At 43.6% G+C, this 19,989-nt stretch overlaps 2 protein-coding genes across 2 annotated transcripts; one reads left to right on the top strand and one right to left on the bottom strand.

Annotated features, from left to right (window-relative positions):
• The first annotated feature begins 501 nt into the window (after positions 1-501).
• FFAR4 (free fatty acid receptor 4) lies at positions 502-10,296 on the top strand. The gene is made up of 3 exons (XM_083740941.1): positions 502-1,197; positions 6,265-6,393; positions 8,766-10,296. The coding sequence occupies exons 1-3, from the start codon at positions 664-666 to the stop codon at positions 9,171-9,173; spliced, it is 1,071 nt and encodes a 356-aa protein (XP_083597067.1). The 5' UTR covers positions 502-663; the 3' UTR covers positions 9,174-10,296.
• A 1,748-nt stretch (positions 10,297-12,044) lies between these two features.
• On the bottom strand, positions 12,045-18,457 carry RBP4 (retinol binding protein 4). Its single transcript, XM_083740956.1, has 6 exons — positions 18,320-18,457; positions 17,910-18,048; positions 15,900-16,036; positions 15,663-15,769; positions 13,194-13,406; positions 12,045-12,213 (listed from the first exon to the last, which is right to left on the bottom strand). The coding sequence occupies exons 2-6, from the start codon at positions 18,039-18,041 to the stop codon at positions 12,185-12,187; spliced, it is 618 nt and encodes a 205-aa protein (XP_083597082.1). The 5' UTR covers positions 18,042-18,048; positions 18,320-18,457; the 3' UTR covers positions 12,045-12,184.
• Between the last annotated feature and the right edge of the window lie 1,532 nt (positions 18,458-19,989).

The raw sequence follows: 19,989 nt of genomic DNA, 5'->3' as shown, positions 1-19,989 counted from the left end.
AATCTCTCCGACTGCACTGCAGTATTTTCACCCAGGATCCCTCATTCTACTGATCTTATTTGTCTCCCTCAAGCCACCATTGTTCCACTGATCTGGCACTCAACTTTACACCAAACTTATTCTGCTTAACACCCTTTGCTCTGATGCCCTAGTTCCCATCTTCCTAGGCCCATATCAGGATGCCCACAATGGTCCCTCAACCCCAATCATTCCTCTCCTTCCCCCGGTCTTTTATGGTTCATCCAATGTACCCGGTTCAGTTTGTTGTCATTAGATTCCAATGGCCACTCATTCCCCGCATGCCCATTATTGCCAACTGGGGAAGGGGCAGCGGCTTACGCAGCAACTTGTGGCTCACAGCCAAGGAGGCCTTGGTGCCTTCCTGTCATATATAGTTACTTGCTCATAAATCCCTCCTTTTGTCGCCGGCCAGCACCACTATTTACCTCCTAGCCTCCTCCTATCACTTCCTCGTTGCAGAGGAGTCAGCAAGGTCCTATCCCAACTTGCCCGGAGGGAAGGAGGAGGCGGCGGCAGCAGCAGCAGCAGCGTCGCCGCGTGTTTGGCCAGCTGCCCTGTGGCGCCCCGTCGGGGCGCGCAAGAGAGATAGGGCTCCTCCTCAGCTCGGCGAGGCTGCCTCATGCCCTGGGCACCCTCCCCCCGATGCCCGGGGCTGGGACGACCCCCGCAGGGAACCGCACGGACTTCTTCCCCTTCTTCTCGGAGTTCAGGGGCGCCAGCCGCGTGGCGCTCAGCGCCCTGGAGACGGCCGTGCTGGCGTGCATCTTCGCGCTGGCCCTGGCGGCCAACGCGTGCGCCATCCGGCTCCTGGCGCGCCGCAAGCGGAGGCTGAGCGTGGCCAGCTGCCTGGTGCTCAACCTCTTCTGCGCCGACCTGTTCTTCATCAGCGCCATCCCCATCATCGCCGTGGTGCGCTGGACCGAGAGCTGGACCATGGGCCACGCCGTCTGCCACCTGCTCTTCTACATGATGGGCCTCAGCGGCAGCGTCACCATCCTCTCGCTGGCCGCCGTCAGCCTGGAGCGCGTGGTCAGCATCGTTCGGCTCCGGCCCTCGAGGGCCTACAGAGGCAGGCTGGTGGCCGGACTCCTGCTGCTCATCTGGGTCGTCTCGGCGCTGGCCACCCTGCCTCTCTGCCTTTTCTTCACAGTCCAGCCGCTGCCCGGAAAGCACCAGGTGAGCTGACCCTATAAAACAGACAAGGCGGTCTTTTTTTTACAAAAGGCAACCCTTTTACTGCCCAGTTCCCAACACACATTTACTGGCATGCCACTGATTTTTGTACAACTTGCTTTTGATTAAGTCTGCGTATGATATTAGCCTTTCCCGTTAGGCACAGTTCCTCCCACCCACACCAGTAAGAAGTTGACTCAGAAAGTCTGGCTATAGGCTTATGCACTCGGGGACAGCACCATTGAACTCAGTGGGGCTTATGTCACCCGAAACATTTACAGAAGCAGCCTCCTATTATATATTTGCACACCTGCAAAATTCCATGCTACATGTTGATTTGGGGGGGAGGGACTAACAACCCAGGTGTCCTGCCTTCAAGGAATGCTCATTGGTGGTCTTCCAAATTCACCCCCCAATTATGTACTGGAAGTGCAAGTGGGGAATCTAACTTGATTGCACAATGAAGTATTGAAATAGGTGTTAAGGGATAATTGGTCCATGTGAAGTTAGTTCCACAAAGAAAGAGATTTATTGGTTTCAAAGTAATGATCTATTCCACCCCCGCCCAAAGGTTTGGAGTGAATAACAATTGAAAAGCTTAAAAATACAATTCAGTTAAGTTAGAATACCGTTGCAGATAGGTTAACTGTCCCTGTAAAGCCAAACCATGTAGAAATTCTGAAAGTTCTGCAAGCTTGGACAATGGTGAATCTTCAGAACAGATGGAGAGGAGATATAATTTCAGATTGCTCCTATTGTAAGGGGGAGCCAAAAAAAAAATCTCCCTTTGCTTATCGTTTGAGCTGTAAACCCACAATATAGTCTGCTGTTTGGGTTTGCTAACAATCCAGTGCAGCCCCTCCGCATATAAATGGTTATAGAGTCAGCTATGCACACTTCGAAAATGCATCCAAGAAGTGCCTCAGGTAAGTGTGCATAGGATTGTAGCCTTCGACTTTAGAATGGTTTTGAAGATAATTCATGCTTCCTGTGCTTTTACATAGTTTCAGATTAGATATTTCACATCTCTATTGGTCAGAATAAGGAGATATAACACAGGAGATGTTAGAGACTGATTTTGCAGGGATAGCCAATGTGGTTCCTTCAGATGGTGTTGGACTCCAGCTTCCATCATCCACCGCCATTGACCATGTTACTGGGAATTGGAGTCCAATAACATCTGGAGGGTACACTGTTGGCTACCCCTAGTGTTGTGAACTATGTGAAAGGATGAGAGACACAGCAGAAATCTCAGAAAAATCTTCTGTAGTCTATGAAGCTATTTTTTTCCCTTCAAACAAGCAACACCTCTTGTATTCTTTTGGGGCTATGCCAATCTGAACAAAGAGGAGTGTACTCATTTGAAGATGATGGATTTGTAGGGCTGGCTGGCTGGCTGACTGCTGTTGTTTGCTTTTATCAAGAGGCTGTTATTCTCCACCATGGTATCTCTTCTCCATAAACTTTAAGGGCCGTGCTGGAGAACATGGCAACATGCGTCCACTGCTTGGTTGGCTTTGTCAAGCCCAAAAAACATTTAAGACATGAAAACAGAAAGTGGGAGAAAACCCTATATTCTAGAGACCAATGGTAAATGGCCCGATAACTGTCTCTGGCATAGAGGGCTTCAGGAAAAGCACAGGTATTGCTGAGATTTCACTGGTGTTCTCCTAAGGCAAGGCTGGTTATTATCAAATCCTATGAGTCCTTCACTGAGAGTACATAGTGAGTAGGCGTATCAGAGGAGTTGGCGTAGGCTCAAATAAATGGGTTTTCGTGATTTTGAATCATGCAAGCTGACACTTCGAGGGACGCCACATCAATGGGTAATTAAATGCGGAGAAATTAAAGAGTGCCTTTCGGGATTAGTAATTGATGCATGGCAATCTGAAGCAAGATTCCTGGGGTTAGAACTGGAAGAGACCCAAAACGTGCTGTCATCAAGTCTCCTGATGCAAAGCAGGATCAAGGTAGTTGGATCGCATTCCCAGATCAGTTTATGACAACCCGAGAAGGGCCTGGCACAAAAGGGCGCTTCTAGGTGCTTCAAGGCCAGCAGCTCGAGTTGACCCATGGATGCAGGCTGGCCAATAGAAAAGAAGGCAGGTTCTTGCACCTTCAGTAGCTGTGTAGAAGAGAGACTTTCAGCAGCAGGGGGTTTGTGATGTCAAAGTAATCCTGATGAAATTCCCTCTTCTGAACAACTATTCAAGCAGGGGTAAGACACCTGTGGTCTTCCAGATGGTGTTGAACTACAGCTCTCATCATCCCTGAGCCCCTGACCATTAGCCATGCTTACTGAGGCTGTTGGGAGTTGGAGTCCTACACCATCTGAGAGGCCACTGGTTTGGCATCATTATATTAAAGCAGGGGGGGTCTTCCAGATGTTGCTAGACCCCAGCTCCCTTCAGCACCAGCTAATGGTAGAGGAGGATGGCAGTTGGAGTCCATCAGCATCTGGGGTGCACCATGTTGCCTGAGAACTTATCTGCACTTCCTCTTGTCCTGCTGCTCTTTAGCGCTTAATTGGAGCAAACAGCAATTCAGGTTTTCTCAGGATAGACTTTGCTCTGATTTAGAGCTAAAGAGCAGGTTTTACCTGGAAAAGGAGTGGAGCAAGGGGGAAACCACACAAACCCGTGTTTTCTACACAAGTGGAAGTGTGGGGAAGCCCTCAGTTGTGAAGCTCATGCAAAAGGTCCCATATTAAATCCCTGACACCTCCAGGTAGGACTGTGAAAGATCCCTGTTTGAAAGCCTGGAGAGTCAATGCCAGTCAGTGTAGACAGATGAAAGTAAAGGACGCCAGATGGTTAAGTCCAGTCAAAGGCGACTATGAGGCTGTGGCGCTCATCTCGCTTTCAGTCTGAGGGAGCCAGCGCTTGTTCACAGACAGCTTTCTGGGTCATGTGGCCACCATGACTAAACCGCTTCTGGTGCAACAGGACACTGTGATGAGTGCCAGAGCGCATGGAAACACCGTTTACCTTCCTGCCACAGCAGTACCTATCTACTTGCACTGGCGTGCTTTCGAACTGCTAGGTCAGCAGGACCTGGGACAGAGCAATAGGAGCTCACCCCGTCGCGCAGATTTGAATGGCCGATCTTCTGATCAGCAAACCCAAGAGGTTTAGTGCCACTTGCGACCCCTTAGTGTAGACAGTGCAGAGCTAGATGAACACTCTGACCTGGCATAAGCAGCTCCCTTAAGTTCCAGACTATACATTACGCCAGTGGTTCTCAAAGGGTGTGGCAGCAGAGGATGGCCAGTGTGGCAGGAAGATTCAAGGACAATCCGTGTTATATTTTGGGAATGATTCGTGTTCTTACGAAGCTGCATTGTTTTATACTTTCTGGATGTCACATGATCATATTATAAAGTAGTTGTGTTCTGTGTTACAAATCAACACTGCTAGGAGTTATTTCTTTTTGTTTTACAATGTATTTCTTATCAATAAAGAAATATGTTGTGGCGTGAGCAAATTCTAAAAGTATGACCCAGAGAAAAAAGGGTAGCATGCACCTATGTCTGACTTTTCTTTAATTAATCACAGGCTTGATGCACCTTGATTGTCAGATAAAAAAAAAAATTAAAATTTAGGAATTTTTAAGAATTCATAATAAATACTATTTTTTATCAACTGACTTGGTGCTATTTAAGTATCGGATTTACCGTAGATTCCGGTGTATAAGGCAGCTTTTGAACCCAGAAAATATTCTCCAAAGCCGGGGGTTGCCTTATACACTGAGCCCGCCCTCTGTTGCTGCCCAGTGTATTAGGCGACTGGGCTTATAAGACAAATCCCCAAATTGCAGCTGCCAATTTGGGGGGGTCGTCCAATATGCCCAGTCGCCTAATACGCCGGAATCTATGGTATTTGCCAAAAAAGCAACGAAAGTTTCTCCTCAGTTTGCCTGTTAACCTTTAAACTTTCAGTGACTATGGGAGGAGCACAACATGTGCAAAGTTAAGTTTAGAATTGAATTGGTGACTAGCCTTTGCAAAACTCTTCATTTGTCCCGTGTTCTACAGTACATACTGTACCTTTCACACAAGAACACACAAGCTCTGTTGTACCTATGCATTGCTTGAAAAGCAGACGTTTATGTGGACCTGTAAGATGACTGCATAGACCACAGGAGATAACAGGAGAGAGTCATCATCAGTAAATAATTAGATTATGTTCCCATTTTTTGTCTGCCTTGCAGCTGTCTTTGCAAGGAAATCACATTTAATGCTAGTAAGATGAGGTCAGATATGAGCTTCTAGTATTTGTTAAACTATTTCATCACGTTGCCATAATGGTTCAAATTGTAGGTGGTGGAGGATTTTTTTGTTTGCTTGTTTGTTTGTTTGGTTGGTTGGTTGGTTTGGTTGCCAAATCTTGTGAATACACTTTTATCTGAATATGTTCCAGGTTAAAATCATAAAGGTATTTTGATCATTAACTATTTCCGTAGATCCTGTTTGGTTAGTGGTTATCTCTTCTAAAAACAGGCACCAAGCCAGTGCATGTTGACAGAGGAGTACCTAGGGGGGGAAGCTCAAAAATCACCTATCAAACGCCGAAGTGTATGACGTATATGTGTGTGGAGATGTGCCACTGTTGTTGCAGCAAGAGCAAAAACAGGAGAACCTTCCTGTCCTTCTTGCACCGTAGCACAAAGGCATGCATTTTTTCTGCACTTATTCCTTGCCTCACCTTTACTCTGGATGCTTCAAGTGCTGGGGTCATGTAAAACTTCTGTTTCAGTGTATCTGAAGAAGTGTGCATGCACACGAAAGCTCATACCAAGAACTAACTTAGTTGGTCTTTAAGGTGCTACTGGAAAGAATTTTTTTTGTTTTGACTATGGCAGACCAACACGGCTACCTATCTGTAAATGTAAAATGTAGTAATTTCTAATGTGTCTATTGCACTAAAGTGTTTTCTTCCCCTGTGGGGAGGCACTGATACAGCTCCTTGCCAAGGGCACAGGGGACTCTAGGTGAGCCTCTGCGTGTTTCTCAAACATTATGGTGAAAGAAAACATTAAAAACTTATATGGATTTTGTTCTTTTTCTTGCAGGAAGTGTTAATTTGCACCTTGGACTGGCCCAGCGTTTCAGGAGAGATTGCTTGGGATGTGTCCTTTGCAACTGTGATCTTCTTAATACCAGGATTAGTCATCGTAATTAGTTATTCAAAGATTTTACAGGTATTTTTCATCATCATCATCATCATTATTCTTAAAAAGATACTAATAGAGTTATCCACAATTAAAATTGAATCAGAGTTCTCATAGTAATGGAGTTTTAGTTTTAGAGATGGTAATAACAGACCACAAGTAGCCAAAAAAGTAGCACACTTCCTAGTTCTTAACAGTTTTATTCTAGTTCACTTGCAATAGTTGCAAATCCTGAGCTGTTTATCACTTCATATCCTCAACATTTAATTAATCTAGGGCTAAACTACATGTTATATTAGGTACAGTGGTACCTCGGGTTATAGACGCTTCAGGTTACAGATGCTTCAGGTTACAGACTCCTCTAACCCAGAAATATTACCTCGGGATAAGAACTTTGCTTCAGGATGAGAACAGAAAACTCCTGATGGCAACGCAGCAGCAGCGGGAGGCCCCATTATCTAAAGTGGTGCTTCAGGTTAAGAACAGTTTCAGGTTAAAAATGGATCTCCAGAAATAATTAAGTTCTTAACCTGAGGTACCACTGTATGCTATTTAAACAATGTGATTTGGACAGCCACTTCTCACTCTTAACTGAAAGCAATCTCAGCACCCTGATCTAGACTGGCACCATGGTATGTGTGTGTGTGGGGGGGGGGGTTGACAGCTCTTTTCCTCTATGCCATTTTCCTGCCAGAAAATCACCCCAAAGTTGCTACCTGCCCTGAAAAAATGGATTGTCCCGTATAGACTTACCCAGTTTGTTAAGATCTATCAAGGAGGCCTTACTATCTTTAGCTGAGCCTGCTATATGGCAGTACGCAAGAGAGCCTTCTTGACAGTGGCACCCCTCCCCTCTGTGATACATGTGCTGCCTGCTTTTTTACATTTTAGATGTCAGCAAAGGGCTTGGTTATTCACCCAGGGATTTAGCAGAATCTGATGCTGCTACTGACATTTTCCGTTGGCTGGCTGCGACTGACCTACCTTCTTGTTTCTATTCATTGCATTGCGAATTTGATACTGTTTCAGTTGCAGCCTGCACTGCAATTGCTGTGCAATGAAAATGAGTAAGATATGTTTTAAATAAGTAGCACTCTGGAATTTTCACCAGGAAACTTCCTCTCCCTGCTCCTGTTTGTGGGTGGCCAAACAGCACTGTTGAAAGATGCTGTTAATATTACACATTTCCCAGGAAGGTGGTGCTAGAGCGTTACATATGACTTAATCCTCCCTTTGTCAGAAGATTATGTCTTCCTTGTAGAATTCCATTTTGCCATCAAGGAATACGTTTGGAAGTTAAAAGACAATAAAACTATTTCGAAGAACCTCTCCATTGTTCTTTGCACTAGATAACATTTGCAATCCATTAACTTTCTGTAGATTTAGTATATTTTATAGCAAACAGTATACAGATGTAGTATGATATTGGTCCATTCCACATTAGCTGCAGGTGAGAGGAGCTGACACATTTGGAGAGCACCAGGTTGGGGAAAAGCTGCTGTAAACTGATATTGTTTCCCCATCTGAGAAAAAGCAGTGTGCAGGTGGAAGAACATTGGATGAGTGTGTATGCAAAAGTAGTTTCCTGGCATTGCAAAAAACACAGTAATTGGATTAGGGAAAGCAAAATGAGAAGCAGTAAGAGAAATATTTTTTCCATAATATTCAAACACTATACAAATCGTATTTGTGTAAGGATTAAATGCTGCTTTCCTAAGAGGAAACAAAACTACTAATTTTGTTATGGTGGAAAAGGAGAGCATTTCCCCTTCATCATAATGATTCACCCTCTTTCAATGCTCACTGGGAGCAACTTCCGAATTTTGATATTCCTTGATTGTAAGTCTGACTGGAGCGTCCCATATTATTTTGATACCTTGCACATTTCTAAACAATCGGCATATTTTCCTTGGATGCAGCAGCATTTGGAAGGCAGGCATGACAAAGTGATGTCCACATCATCTGCAAACTGCTGGTTGCGGCGAGAGCCTTTCCTGGAGCTGATACTGTACTCTTAAAAAAATTTTTTTTAAAAAAATCCCAGATATGAAAACAGCCTCTCATTTTAAAAAAGTACATTTTGATTACCTGTATATTCCTATTCCCTGAGGAAGTTGGGTGGAGGTGTGAGTACATTTAGCACAGCTATCTGGCTCACTGAAAAAGGGGGGGTACCAAAACATGTTTAAAACTGTGTATTTTCATGCCATTCACTCTACCCTTTCAAACTTCCAAAGGAGATTCCACAACACCCCGTGTCATTTTTTCATTGTTGAGCTGTTCTTAATTTTTTAAAAAACTATTTTTTTAATTTATTGATATCTAACCACAGAGTTTGCCTAACAATTTTTAAAGAATTAAAATATATTCACTGAAAGGTGTTTTTTTATGTTCTAATGCAGATTGCAAAAGAATCAAGGAGACGTCTTCATGCTGGCATGGCCTACTCAGAGGGTCATCACATTCGAATTTCCCAGAAAGACTTCAGACTGTTGCGGACTTTGTTTGTATTGATGATCTCTTTCTTTCTTATGTGGAGTCCGATAATCATCACCATTCTCCTCATTTTAGTGCAGAAATTCAATCCAAACGTGAACCTGATGCCTTCTTTATTCTTTTGGATAGTGGCTTTCACATTTTCCAATTCAATTGTCAACCCAGTTTTATATAATGTTTCCCACTTCAGGCATGAATGGAGGAAAATCTTTTTCTGCTGCCCAGGTCCTCTTGGAAGAAAAGCACTTGCAACAGACACTACGCTAAGACAGAATAACAACAGACATTTTACTGTGTCTGCTATTTCCACATAACCATGTGATGTTTCTGACAGCGGTAATCTCACCAGCTATTCAGAACCGAGTGCTAAAGAAAGTGTCTGGGAAAGAGGGAGGCGGGTGGAATTAAAATATCAAGATTTGCACAGCATATTCTGGTCTTGGGAAATCTTGGTGCTGCAGAAAATGACCTTATAACTCTCCCCATAGCAAGATGCAAGGGATACAGGTGCTGATGGCATTAAAACAGAAGTTAAAATGTTGACTGCAGAGCACAACTGAACTCTGCAGTTTACTATCTTCCAGAAAGTGATTGTATTTTGTGGGATCTTTGGCATGGGGCAGGGACGATGACACTTCCTTGCGTGAGAGCCAAAGGATCGGAGTTAACAAATAACAAGTTTAAAAATGTGTAAGTGACAGGGACACAACCAAACGTTTGCATGTGACTGCTAGGTTTATAAATGTACAAGTAGCTGCCAATCACAGGGAGACTCAGCCATTCAAACAATACTGTGTGTTTTGAACATGGGTTTTCTTCTTGTACTGGATTTGTGCCTAGCTGGTGTAAAAAGGTTGCTGGGGTATGAGAAATGCACAGGATGGTGCATGTAGGTGCTTAGCACATGGTCACCTCTGGCATCACCTGTTCAGTCAAGAAAGTGAGGGATAAGTGCAGGTGGGACTTAGCACACAGCTTACCTTCCATCCACTGAACAGATGAAAGCACATGATTGTCAGGGGCTAGTCTGGATCGGAAGATTGGGGAATGCAATCACAGGGAGATCAGCTCCTAACAGAAGAGGAGGGGAAATATTTGCCGTCCGCCCCCCCCCCCCCCCGCTTCCAGCGTTTCCAGAAGCAGAGAGACAGGCAGACACAGAAGCTGGTCAGTTGAGAGAGAAGCTACCCAGCTATGAGATAGTAGCTGAGCAACCAGAAGGGAGGGAGCAGCTGGAACCCCTCCCTCCCCCCAAACTCAGAAGTCCGAGCGTGTCATAGAACAAAGGAGACGCAAGGGGTGTGTGTGAGGCACTTCCCATTGGTGTGCTTCTTGCTGCAGAAGTGGGGAGGAATCAGAGTAGGCAACTGATATCCTTGCAGAGGGTTGCCTGGTGTGCTTGTAACATAATGCTGTTATTAAAGGACTATAAATCTACCAAATGCTCATTAATTTTTATCGGTGAGCTACCAGAAGGGAGAGGGGAACTCCTGTACTTGACAATGATACAGCAATCTTGTTGGAGCTTTCCTAGAGCGAAATCAGTGCCTAGATGGGAGATCACCTCAGAACCCCTTCACCCTACGCTTCATGAAAGAAAAGGCAGACACAAATGTGTTGGAGAATATCTAAACAAACATTTGTTGGGCAAGTAGAATGAAAGGCTTTAGATAGAATTTTGAGCATTACAGCATGCTCTTTGGAAAAACAAACAACTAGATCGTTAGTCCATTAAGAAATACAGTAAAAAAAAAAAATCATGGTAATGTGAGTTTATCCTCTCCAACCCTTCTCTAGCTCAGTTGGTTGGAGTGTGGTGCTGATAATGCCAAGGTCAGAGGTTTGATCCCTGTAGAGGACAAGTGCCTATTCCTGCATTGTAGGGGGTTGGACTAGTTGACCCTTAGAGTCTCTTCCAACTCTACAATTCTATGAGCTCATGAGGCAGGAGGGACAGTTGATGGCTGAAGGTGGCAACCTGCGCCAAACATTATTTTACACAGCTTTTGGCAAACCTATGGAGTTTTAATCAAGTTGCAGTTTAAAAAGCTAGTATGTGGTTTCATTCATTCATTGGCTGTGCAGGCTGGGGTTGATGGGATATGTAGTCCAGAAGATCAGAAGATCCCCCAGGTTGGGGAGGTCAGGGCTAGAGTGTTGGACTAGAACAAAGCAGACAAAGTTCAAATCCCCCACTCAGCTATGAAACTCACTGGGTGATATTGAGTGGTCATTCTTTCACCTTAACCTTCCTCACAGGGCTGTTGTGAGGATAAAATTCGGGAGGGATTCATCTTGTATGCTGCCTTGAACTTCAGAAGAAAAGAGGGATGTCAATGCAATTACTGAAATAGTAAAGTATTTCATTTTAGATGGCGCCAACCTCAGCGTGGAATCCGTAGTGAGGATGTCAGTTTGTGTGACATAAACCTCTTACAGAGTAGAGGTGTTTCTCAGCTTAGCTACACCTTACTTTGGGGCAAATTCAGACTGCTTAAACTCGTGCTTTCCTACTGAAAGCACGACTGCGATAATCTGTGATGACCCCAACACAGTTAATTGAAAGTTCCACCATATTTAATGAGGCCTTTGCATCCTGGCCCTTTGGTTGCCATGGTCACCAACCTGGTCATGGAAGAAATGGAATGAAGAAATAGCTCCTGACCTGGTGCTATCACAAGCGCTCCAAGCCTATTGGCAGTTGCAGCAGTCATGGATGTCGCAACTTGCAACCTTGGTCAGTGCTAGTTTGGTGCTGTGTCAGCACAGAACATTGTCCTTCAGCCATTGGCATGGGAGTGTTACACAAACTTCCCAGGTATGCTGTCTCTGGAATGGTGATGGTTCGGAATGTATCAACACACAGCATTTGTGGATCAGGTGCAAAATGTCAAGCCATTGTTTCTGGGAATAAAAGTTTTAAATAACGAATAAAGTATTCTTGTTCAGAAAGTAAACAAAATAGATACTTTGTATTTTTTTAAAAATTGAAATACTGTACTAGGATTGCCAACTTGGGGGGAAAAGCCTGTGGTGACCAAAAATCATCATCAAAATTATATGAAATTAGTTACTACAATATGGATTTATAATTATAAGCACTTGCATAAAAGAATGTTTAGCTGGCGCAACATGCTAATTACAGATGTTAAATTCATGAACATGTGTTTGCAACACAAATAAAATGTAATTCACTAATCTCAGGTTTATTAAATTCCACATACTGGCAGGGTAAATGGTACAGTTCAGATAAATAGACTCAAAATCGAAAAGAATCTGCTTGAAGGACTTTCCTACAAAACAATTAGTTTTTCAAACTGTGCAACTACTGAGCGTTTTCCTCAGAGCAGTATCCTAAAACGTAAAAGAAAAAGAAAAGCTGTTAAAATGTCTAAGCCGACATTACAAAATAGAGGCAAGATGTTAACATAATAATATGCAACTAGAGCTAATTTGTGAAATTAGACTGGCATGTGTATCAGTTCAACTCTTGCCACAATGAAGTATATTACCTATGACCCTTATTCCTTTGTCTCAAATCAGAATTAGCAAGTCTCAGTTTGACAGTATTCTAAAGCCAATGGAAGATTAAACCTTGTCCTCCCCCTTGTCAGCCCATGTCATGCCTTGGCATGGTTTGGGGGGAAATGAGCTCACAGGACAAATTGGACCCCCTGATGTGTCAAGATTGGCTCGAGCCAAGCATAGCCAAAGGTCAGGGGTGATGGGAACTGTTGCTGATGAAAAGTTGGAATGTAAATGCAATAATGAATAAATAGCCTTTTTCTGGTGTACAGGCTTTTGTACAAACTGGAAATTGATGTGACAGGCCATAGTACTTCCAAAATAGCATACTGGAGGGATTGCCTAGAATAAATCCATGTCATGGGTGTGTGTGTGTGTGTGTGTGTGTGTGTGTGAGAGAGAGAGAGAGAGAGAGAGAGAGAGAGAGAGATCCTTATCACCAGCTTCTCCATTAAATTGTGGGGGCCCAACATGACCTCCTGGGATCACATGTGCAGCCCTCTGAACATTGAAGGTGTCTGGCCCCCTCAAAAACAAATCGGAGGACCCCGATGGAATAATCAATCAGCAAACAGGCGGGTTGGTTCAAGATGGGTACCCAATGCCTACGCAGACAATAAGGGTAGTGGCCATTTTGATCCCCCTAAATTGCCATGTCTTCATTTCTGTTTCTCACACCCCTCCAGCTTCCCGGTGACCTCAGGCTTCCTGTGCCTAGGCATTCAAACAGTTTCCTAGCAGCACAGGAATTACCAACAGTACTTTTGCCCACCCGCCCTTTGGTAAAATTCTACTGAAATGTTTCTTACCGTTATGAACAATAACCCTGTATTGTCTGTCTAAGCAGAGCTCTGTCTGCTTTTGCCTGACAATTCTTTGTGCTTCTGGACGTAGTCCATTGGCGTCGCGGGAAAACACAAAGGAGTAGCTGTCGGCGCAAGTGCCATCCTCATTCAGCTGACGGCAAGAGTAGTGTAGAGCATACGTGTCATAATCGGTGGCCACTACCCAGTGATCGTCATCTGGAAGAAGCCATAAAAATAATTAAGAAAGCTCAGTACCATTGTGCCACCACTGTGCACTTCAAACATTTTGCATTAAACCAGGATTTGTTTTACATGGAATGCGGATCAGTCAATGTGAATTCCATGTGTGGCGGAAAAGATGTCTGACTTCCGCTTAGACAACAAATATGAACAATACACAAATAAATAAAAATATACTTTATGTTTTCAAAATAGCACTTAAACATCTAAAGTGCATGCCTAAATAAAAATATATGAATCAAGTCTAATACACGTAGTCACATCTGCTCCCTACATTTAAAGCACTCTTGTACTATGTTAAGAGTCATAGCTTCCTCTCAAGAATCCTGGGAACTGTAGTCTGTAGTCAACAAAATACAGGTGCCATTCTTTGAGGGAAAGCCATGACTGTTGAGGTAGAACAAGAGTGTTTTAAGTGTATAGTACATGTGTGACCATTTTTCAATATGAAGATTAATCTTTTCAGGAAAAATCAAGAAGGAAGGTAGAAATGTAAAATGCACATGCAAATATAAAGCACATATGTAAAGTATGTATTGCTGCTTGTCGGTGGAATAGACTCCCACGAGAGGTGGTGGACTCTCCTTCCATGGAGGTTCTTAAGCAGAGGTTGGATGGTCATCTGTCGTGTAGGATCTTGCTGAGATTCCTGCATTGCAGGGGGTCGGATCAGACCCTTGGGTTCAGCAAATTTGGGAAGTAGGACAGGATAGAATAATAAACAGATTGGAAAAGTAAAAGGGAAAAATGAATGGGGATAAATCTGGGTTTGAAAACAAATGTATTTTACTTGATCTTCAAAGCTGTCAAAATGTCAGAAAAGGTAGCTACATTTTAGCAGATTCTTCTGTCAAGGTGCCTCCAGACTATCAGAATTTTGTGAAAAGGTTTCAAATGCACGCTGGGAAAATTATGTTTGTGTAATTTAAGCAGATCAAAGCGTTCTGTTGCCCTAGCACAGCCAATCCACTTTAAAAATTGAAAGTGGCTTTTTGCAGTTTGGAAAGTGACAGGAAAATGCATCAAAAAGTGTGGAATGATTTAATGAGAAGACCTATAAACCCCACACAAGCAAACAGGACGAATGCTCACTGCTGTATAAATCTCCCACAAATCAGAATAATTTATATCCAGTCAATAACCATTGTGTAAGCAAGTCATGGCGAATGCTTAACAAACAGGCCAACTGGAGAAGCCCTCACAGGGTCATCTTGCAGAGCCAACATTTGAAAACATTCAATAAAGGGAATGCTGAGAGTTGGTATTTCACATAAGGACATAGATAAGGACAATGGCCTTTTGGACTCTGAGTCCTCAGGAAGCTGCATGCTTTGATTTCGTGGCAGGGCAAAGGTAGAATGCTTGTTGAAGGTTGAAGTAAAGAAGGGGGGAATCCTGTCGGCCCCCTCAGCAACTGGCTGAGACCAATGGTGACGTCAGCTGGCTGCGCAGGCAAGAATCCCCCCCCCCCCGACTGGCTCTCCCATGGCTGTGCCAGGCCACAATTGCCACTGCTGTCAAGAACAGGTCGATTTCACTCCTTCTCAACAGACCAGAAAAATCTGCAATATGTCTTCAGATGGCTCTACATCTGCATGTACTATCAGCAAATAATGCTTAGTTATATGTACTTTTTGTTACTGGTGCATGCTTAGGGTAGCAAGTTATGCACTGCCAAAAAAAGAGAAAAAAGAGAGGATTTGCATAACTACAAAAAAGGACGCCAATTTTGCATATGGTAACTTGTTTGTACAGATGGAATTTTAACTATTAGAATTTAAACAGGAATGCAATATATCTACTGTAGTGGGGAAGAAAGCAGATAACTTGTGTGGTTGCTCACCCCATGTTTCTAACTGTTGATGGGCAACTTCAAGGCACCTGCTGTCACTTTTTATAGTTCCTTATCTTTAGGCTAGACTTGGGCTTGGTAGTCCTCCCATGGGAGACACATTCAAACAGAGCAGCATCCTCTGATAGCCCTTCAACACAGAGGACTGTCATCTGTAAAGTAGGAGACATGGCCACTCTATGTATCCACTGTCCCACAACATCAAACATTGTGTGTTCTGTTTCCTTTCCAATTTTTTTCCTTCAGCATCATATATACTGTAGATTGACACAATTCTGCAATTGGTAGCCTTACTAGTCAGCTTTGGACTTGTCACACCAATCAGCAGAAAACAAGCAATGCAAATAATATACAACATGCTAAAAAGAATTGATACTCACTTCCCTTCTGGAGATAGCTTGCCATCCCAAAATATTTCATCCTGAACTTGGCAGGATCCTCAGTCTCCGTGAAGATACCCGTCATGACAGGGCATATTTCCAACTGACTGAAAAGAGGGAGTGATGGATATAGAGTTAAGCTTTGGGAATCTGAGCTTAGGGGTGTGCTTGGGCTTACAAAATGGAGAAAGGGATTTGGAGCCTGTGGGGAAGCAGTGGAAAAAGAAACAGACTTACTTGAAGAGCACAACTCTGCCCTGGGCTTTAGCAGTCATATGCCCAGCCTCATCAACAAAGAACTGGGCTACAATATTGTCCTGAAGGAACAGTCCCTCGGGGTCTTTCTTGGCCACGGCATACCAGAAACCAGCATACTGCAGTAGGAGCAGAAAAGGTCTTGTCAGAGGTGCTTAGAGGATAAGCTTAGGGGATGCAGTACAAGGAAAGGAGATGCATCTTGAACGGGCTTCAGGACTGGCCATATCATTAGACAGAGGGAGGAAATTGCCTAAGCCACAGATATTCTGGCAGCACCATTAACCATTCCTCCCGAGTCCCCTAGACATTCTCCTCTGATGGAGACTGGAACTGGGTGCACCACATAGCCTCCCATGCACTCACAAAGCTAGCCGGCTGCCATCAGGTTTAAAGGAAGCAAAACGCAACTGCCAGCCCACAGCTTCTGTATATAAAATGGTGGGCCACCATTTTGTCCACCTTAGGAAGCCAAAATGGCTTCTGCGGTTCTGACCGATTGTAGCCACAGCTGCTGACTTCTCCCAGATGAAGGTTGCCGCCCAAAATTTTTGCCAAAATAAAATTAGCAGCAAAGGGGAGCAGCTTGAGACATTTCAGCTGAAACACCTGAAGAATTTCAGTAAGGCTAGCTAGAAAAATTGTCTGAATTCTCAGCAAATTTTTCTCAGCTTCAACTTGATGGAAGAAACATTCAAGGAATTCTGAGGAAAGCCAACAGTTTTGATAAAAAACTTAAGGAAAATTCAAAGGGAGTGGAAGTAATTTGTACCATAACACATAAAATAAATATCCAAAACCAATTCTTTTATTTACTATGATGCAATCTCTATGTAGAAATCCATAGGGTAACTTGACCCACACATTTAGAGCCCTCCAAGAGCTGAATTCTGTACTTTCCCATAGGAAAAGTCTTTCTTCCTGCGGGTCATTTGGGCCCCATACCTAAGATTCCCCACCCCTATTTTATAATGTATTTTAAAGCACTACTACTATTACTACCACCATTGAAATGAGCTAAAATGAGGTTATTGGGTGCTAGAAATTAAAACATGCTACAGTCAAATTAGCAAAGAGACTTCTGCAAGAGATTCACAAAACTATCCTTTTTGAAATTCACTAAAAGTAAACAGGCAAACAGTATCTCTGGTTGTTATATGTGCTTAGGCTTAGTTATATTTCAGACTAAAAATTAACACCAGCAACATCCAGCTTTATAGTGCAACTGTGGTTTAAAAATAAACACAAGTCAGGCAGCCCATCAGGAAATGTGGAAAACAGGAATCAAAATAGTATTTCTGCTTTCTCTAATATATGAGATAATAAATGTAGTCACCTAGCTTTATAGAATGAACTTTGCTGTTTTTAGAAAATCCACTACACTGATCTGCTCAATTATCCTTTTTCTTTTTCTTTTCTTTTTTGGGGTTGGGGAGAGGAATCCAATACTAAAGAATCTAAGCATAATCCCAAGTCTTTGCTTATACAAGAATCCTACTCTGGTGCATTTCACCCTGTCCCTTGGCTGTGTACACCCCATACATTTAAAGCATATGCCCCAAAGAATCCTGGGAACTATAGTTTGTTAAGGGTGCTATGAACTGTTGCTCTGTGAGGTAAAACACTGCCCTGGATTCTCAGGGGCAGGGCGTAGAATGTGTTAGAAATATGCTTTAAATGTATGTTGTCTGTATATGCAACTTGCTCCCTTGCTGAAGAGCTGGCATTCCTTTCTCTGTATCATATATATGATACAGAGAAAGAGAGAGAGAGAGAGAGAGAGAGAGAGAGAGAGAGAGAGAGTTTTCAGACTAAATGTTGGCGTTGCGCTAATCATTACAAAAAATTAAAATGATAATTCTAAGTGAAGCAACTCTGTTTTGATTATATTTAAGGGACTGGAACTCAAGTGCAAATAATTACAAGCCAACACAGGCAGCATCTTACATGTCAAGTAGCATAAAAGAAGAAAAACAGGCTGAAAAGACCTACTCGGAACTTGTCGAAGTTTTCCTGGACTTTGAAGCTGCTCACCCGACAGTCGCGCTGTGCTTGGCATCTGGTGTCCAACAGCGCCAAGGCCACAAGCACCAACCAGGCAAGGACTCCTCTCAGGTGAACCATCTTGCTCCTACGCACCAGCAACAAACAGAACATGCAATTCATCACAGAGAAGAAAGGAAAGCACCCAACACACACACAGCCCCAACATTCCTCAGGAAATAGGGACATTCTGTTCTACATCAGTAGAATGGATGCCAGATGCTTTGGGGGAAGCTGGAGACAGCTTCATAAATACCACCTCCAAGATCCTAAGAAGTCCCCACCCTTTTTAAAAAGTCCTCTGTGTGCAGGGAAGGACAGGGCCTTCCTTCTTTCAGTAATAACAGAGCCATAATCACCAGACAGTGGGGTTGAAAAGCCACTGAAGAGGATATGTCCGTCTGTCAAGGAGCAGTGCAGATCCAAAGAGCCAAACCTACAATGTACGAGAGGCAAGGCTGGATGCATGTTTTATAGCTCTGGGTAGGGAGGAGGAGCGGGGAGCAGTTCTTTAGTAAACCCAGCAGGCAAAAGATCAATATTGTTAGGGGGAGGTGATGAGCCACACGAGAGCTTGATCGATTCCCGCTGCTGGTCAAGCTGTTTTCACAACACTCTTGCTTAACTTTGCAACGGGAGGCCGATGGAGCTGCAGTGATCTTTGATCCCAGTCACTGGCTGCGCAGGGGATGTTGCAAACGCATGATCCACCCTGGGTTTCAGACCAGACAATGCTTCTCTAGTTTGTAGAAACAGAAGCCAGAAAGGGGGGGGGGGACCAAGGAGGCAGGAGGGACACAGCAAGATCAACTTGAGGCTCCTAGAGGAGGAGATGCCAACAAGACAAGAAATGCTAACAAGGAAGACTATATGAGAGGAAAGAAGTCTGTTTTTCTTTCCATTATACAGTGGTACCTCAGGTTAAGTACTTAATTCTTTCCGGAGGTCCATTCTTAACCTGAAACTGTTCTTAACCTGAAGCACCACTTTAGCTAATGGGGCCTCCTGCTGCCGCCGCACCGCCGGAGCACGATTTCTGTTCTCATCCTGAAGCAAAGTTCTTAACCTGAAGCACTATTTCTGGGTTAGCGGAGTCTGTAACCTGAAGCATATGTAACCTGAAGCGTATGTAACCTGAGGTACCACTGCGCCCATACATAGCGCCCATATTGTTAAGAAAATTACCGTACTTGCCGCTATACCTCATGAAAACAGGGACATTTCATTCTAAAGCATTTAGAATGCCCCTATTTTCATCTGTAATGTTGGAGAGCATCACCTTAAACAATGGTTTAGAACAACAGGGTTTCATGGTTTGTAATTCATTAGCTTCACCATTAGACCCCACTAGCTTGCTAGTCCACATTGGTCTCCCCATTAGCCAAGAGTGATATTGACAATCTTTTGTAAAGTTTGTCTCTGAGTCTGGAACGAAGGAAGGCTCCTCCACTTAAGTGATTAGGTAGGTTCCTATTCAGGCAGAGAAGTTGCTACAAGGGGATATCTGTATATTTTTGCAGGCTAGCAGGTGCTTCAACATTCAGGGGGCATGGCTAGGAGGTACAGCCTCACTGCCACCAACATGTTGATGAGGTCCTTTGTGTGAACAGCTCTATAATCTTTGTCCACAATGAATGTTTCCCCTCCTTCACTGAGGCTGAGATGAACTGTGGAGTATTAATGTATGACAACCCTGAAAATGTTTTTCAATGGAGTCTTTCGCATTCAACCCCAGTACTGTGGTCAGAATTCCCATGAAGAAGAATGAGGTGGCAATGTGATAGGAGGGCCCTGATGTGGTAAAATGACGACGACATCTCATACAGGGTGAGGGCACCGTAGAAGAGGAGGGTTTTATTTTCGAATTGATTTGTTAGATGTGTGAAGAAAGTAATGTTGTCAGGCTTTAATGTGTAGCACCATTAATACAGAGCTTAACAAGTTGGCTTTGCTTTTGATTTCCAGACACATGAAGAACAAAAACGAAGTGTGGTACAAATATACCCAGTGATTATGGCCATGGGGTACG

The sequence above is a fragment of the Podarcis gaigeae genome, assembly GCF_964106915.1.
Source record: "Podarcis gaigeae genome assembly, chromosome: 5".
In the NCBI taxonomy this organism is placed as follows: domain Eukaryota; kingdom Metazoa; phylum Chordata; class Lepidosauria; order Squamata; family Lacertidae; genus Podarcis; species Podarcis gaigeae.
The sequence above is the reverse complement of the archived record's forward strand: the minus strand, read 5'-3'. Positions and strand labels throughout refer to the sequence as shown.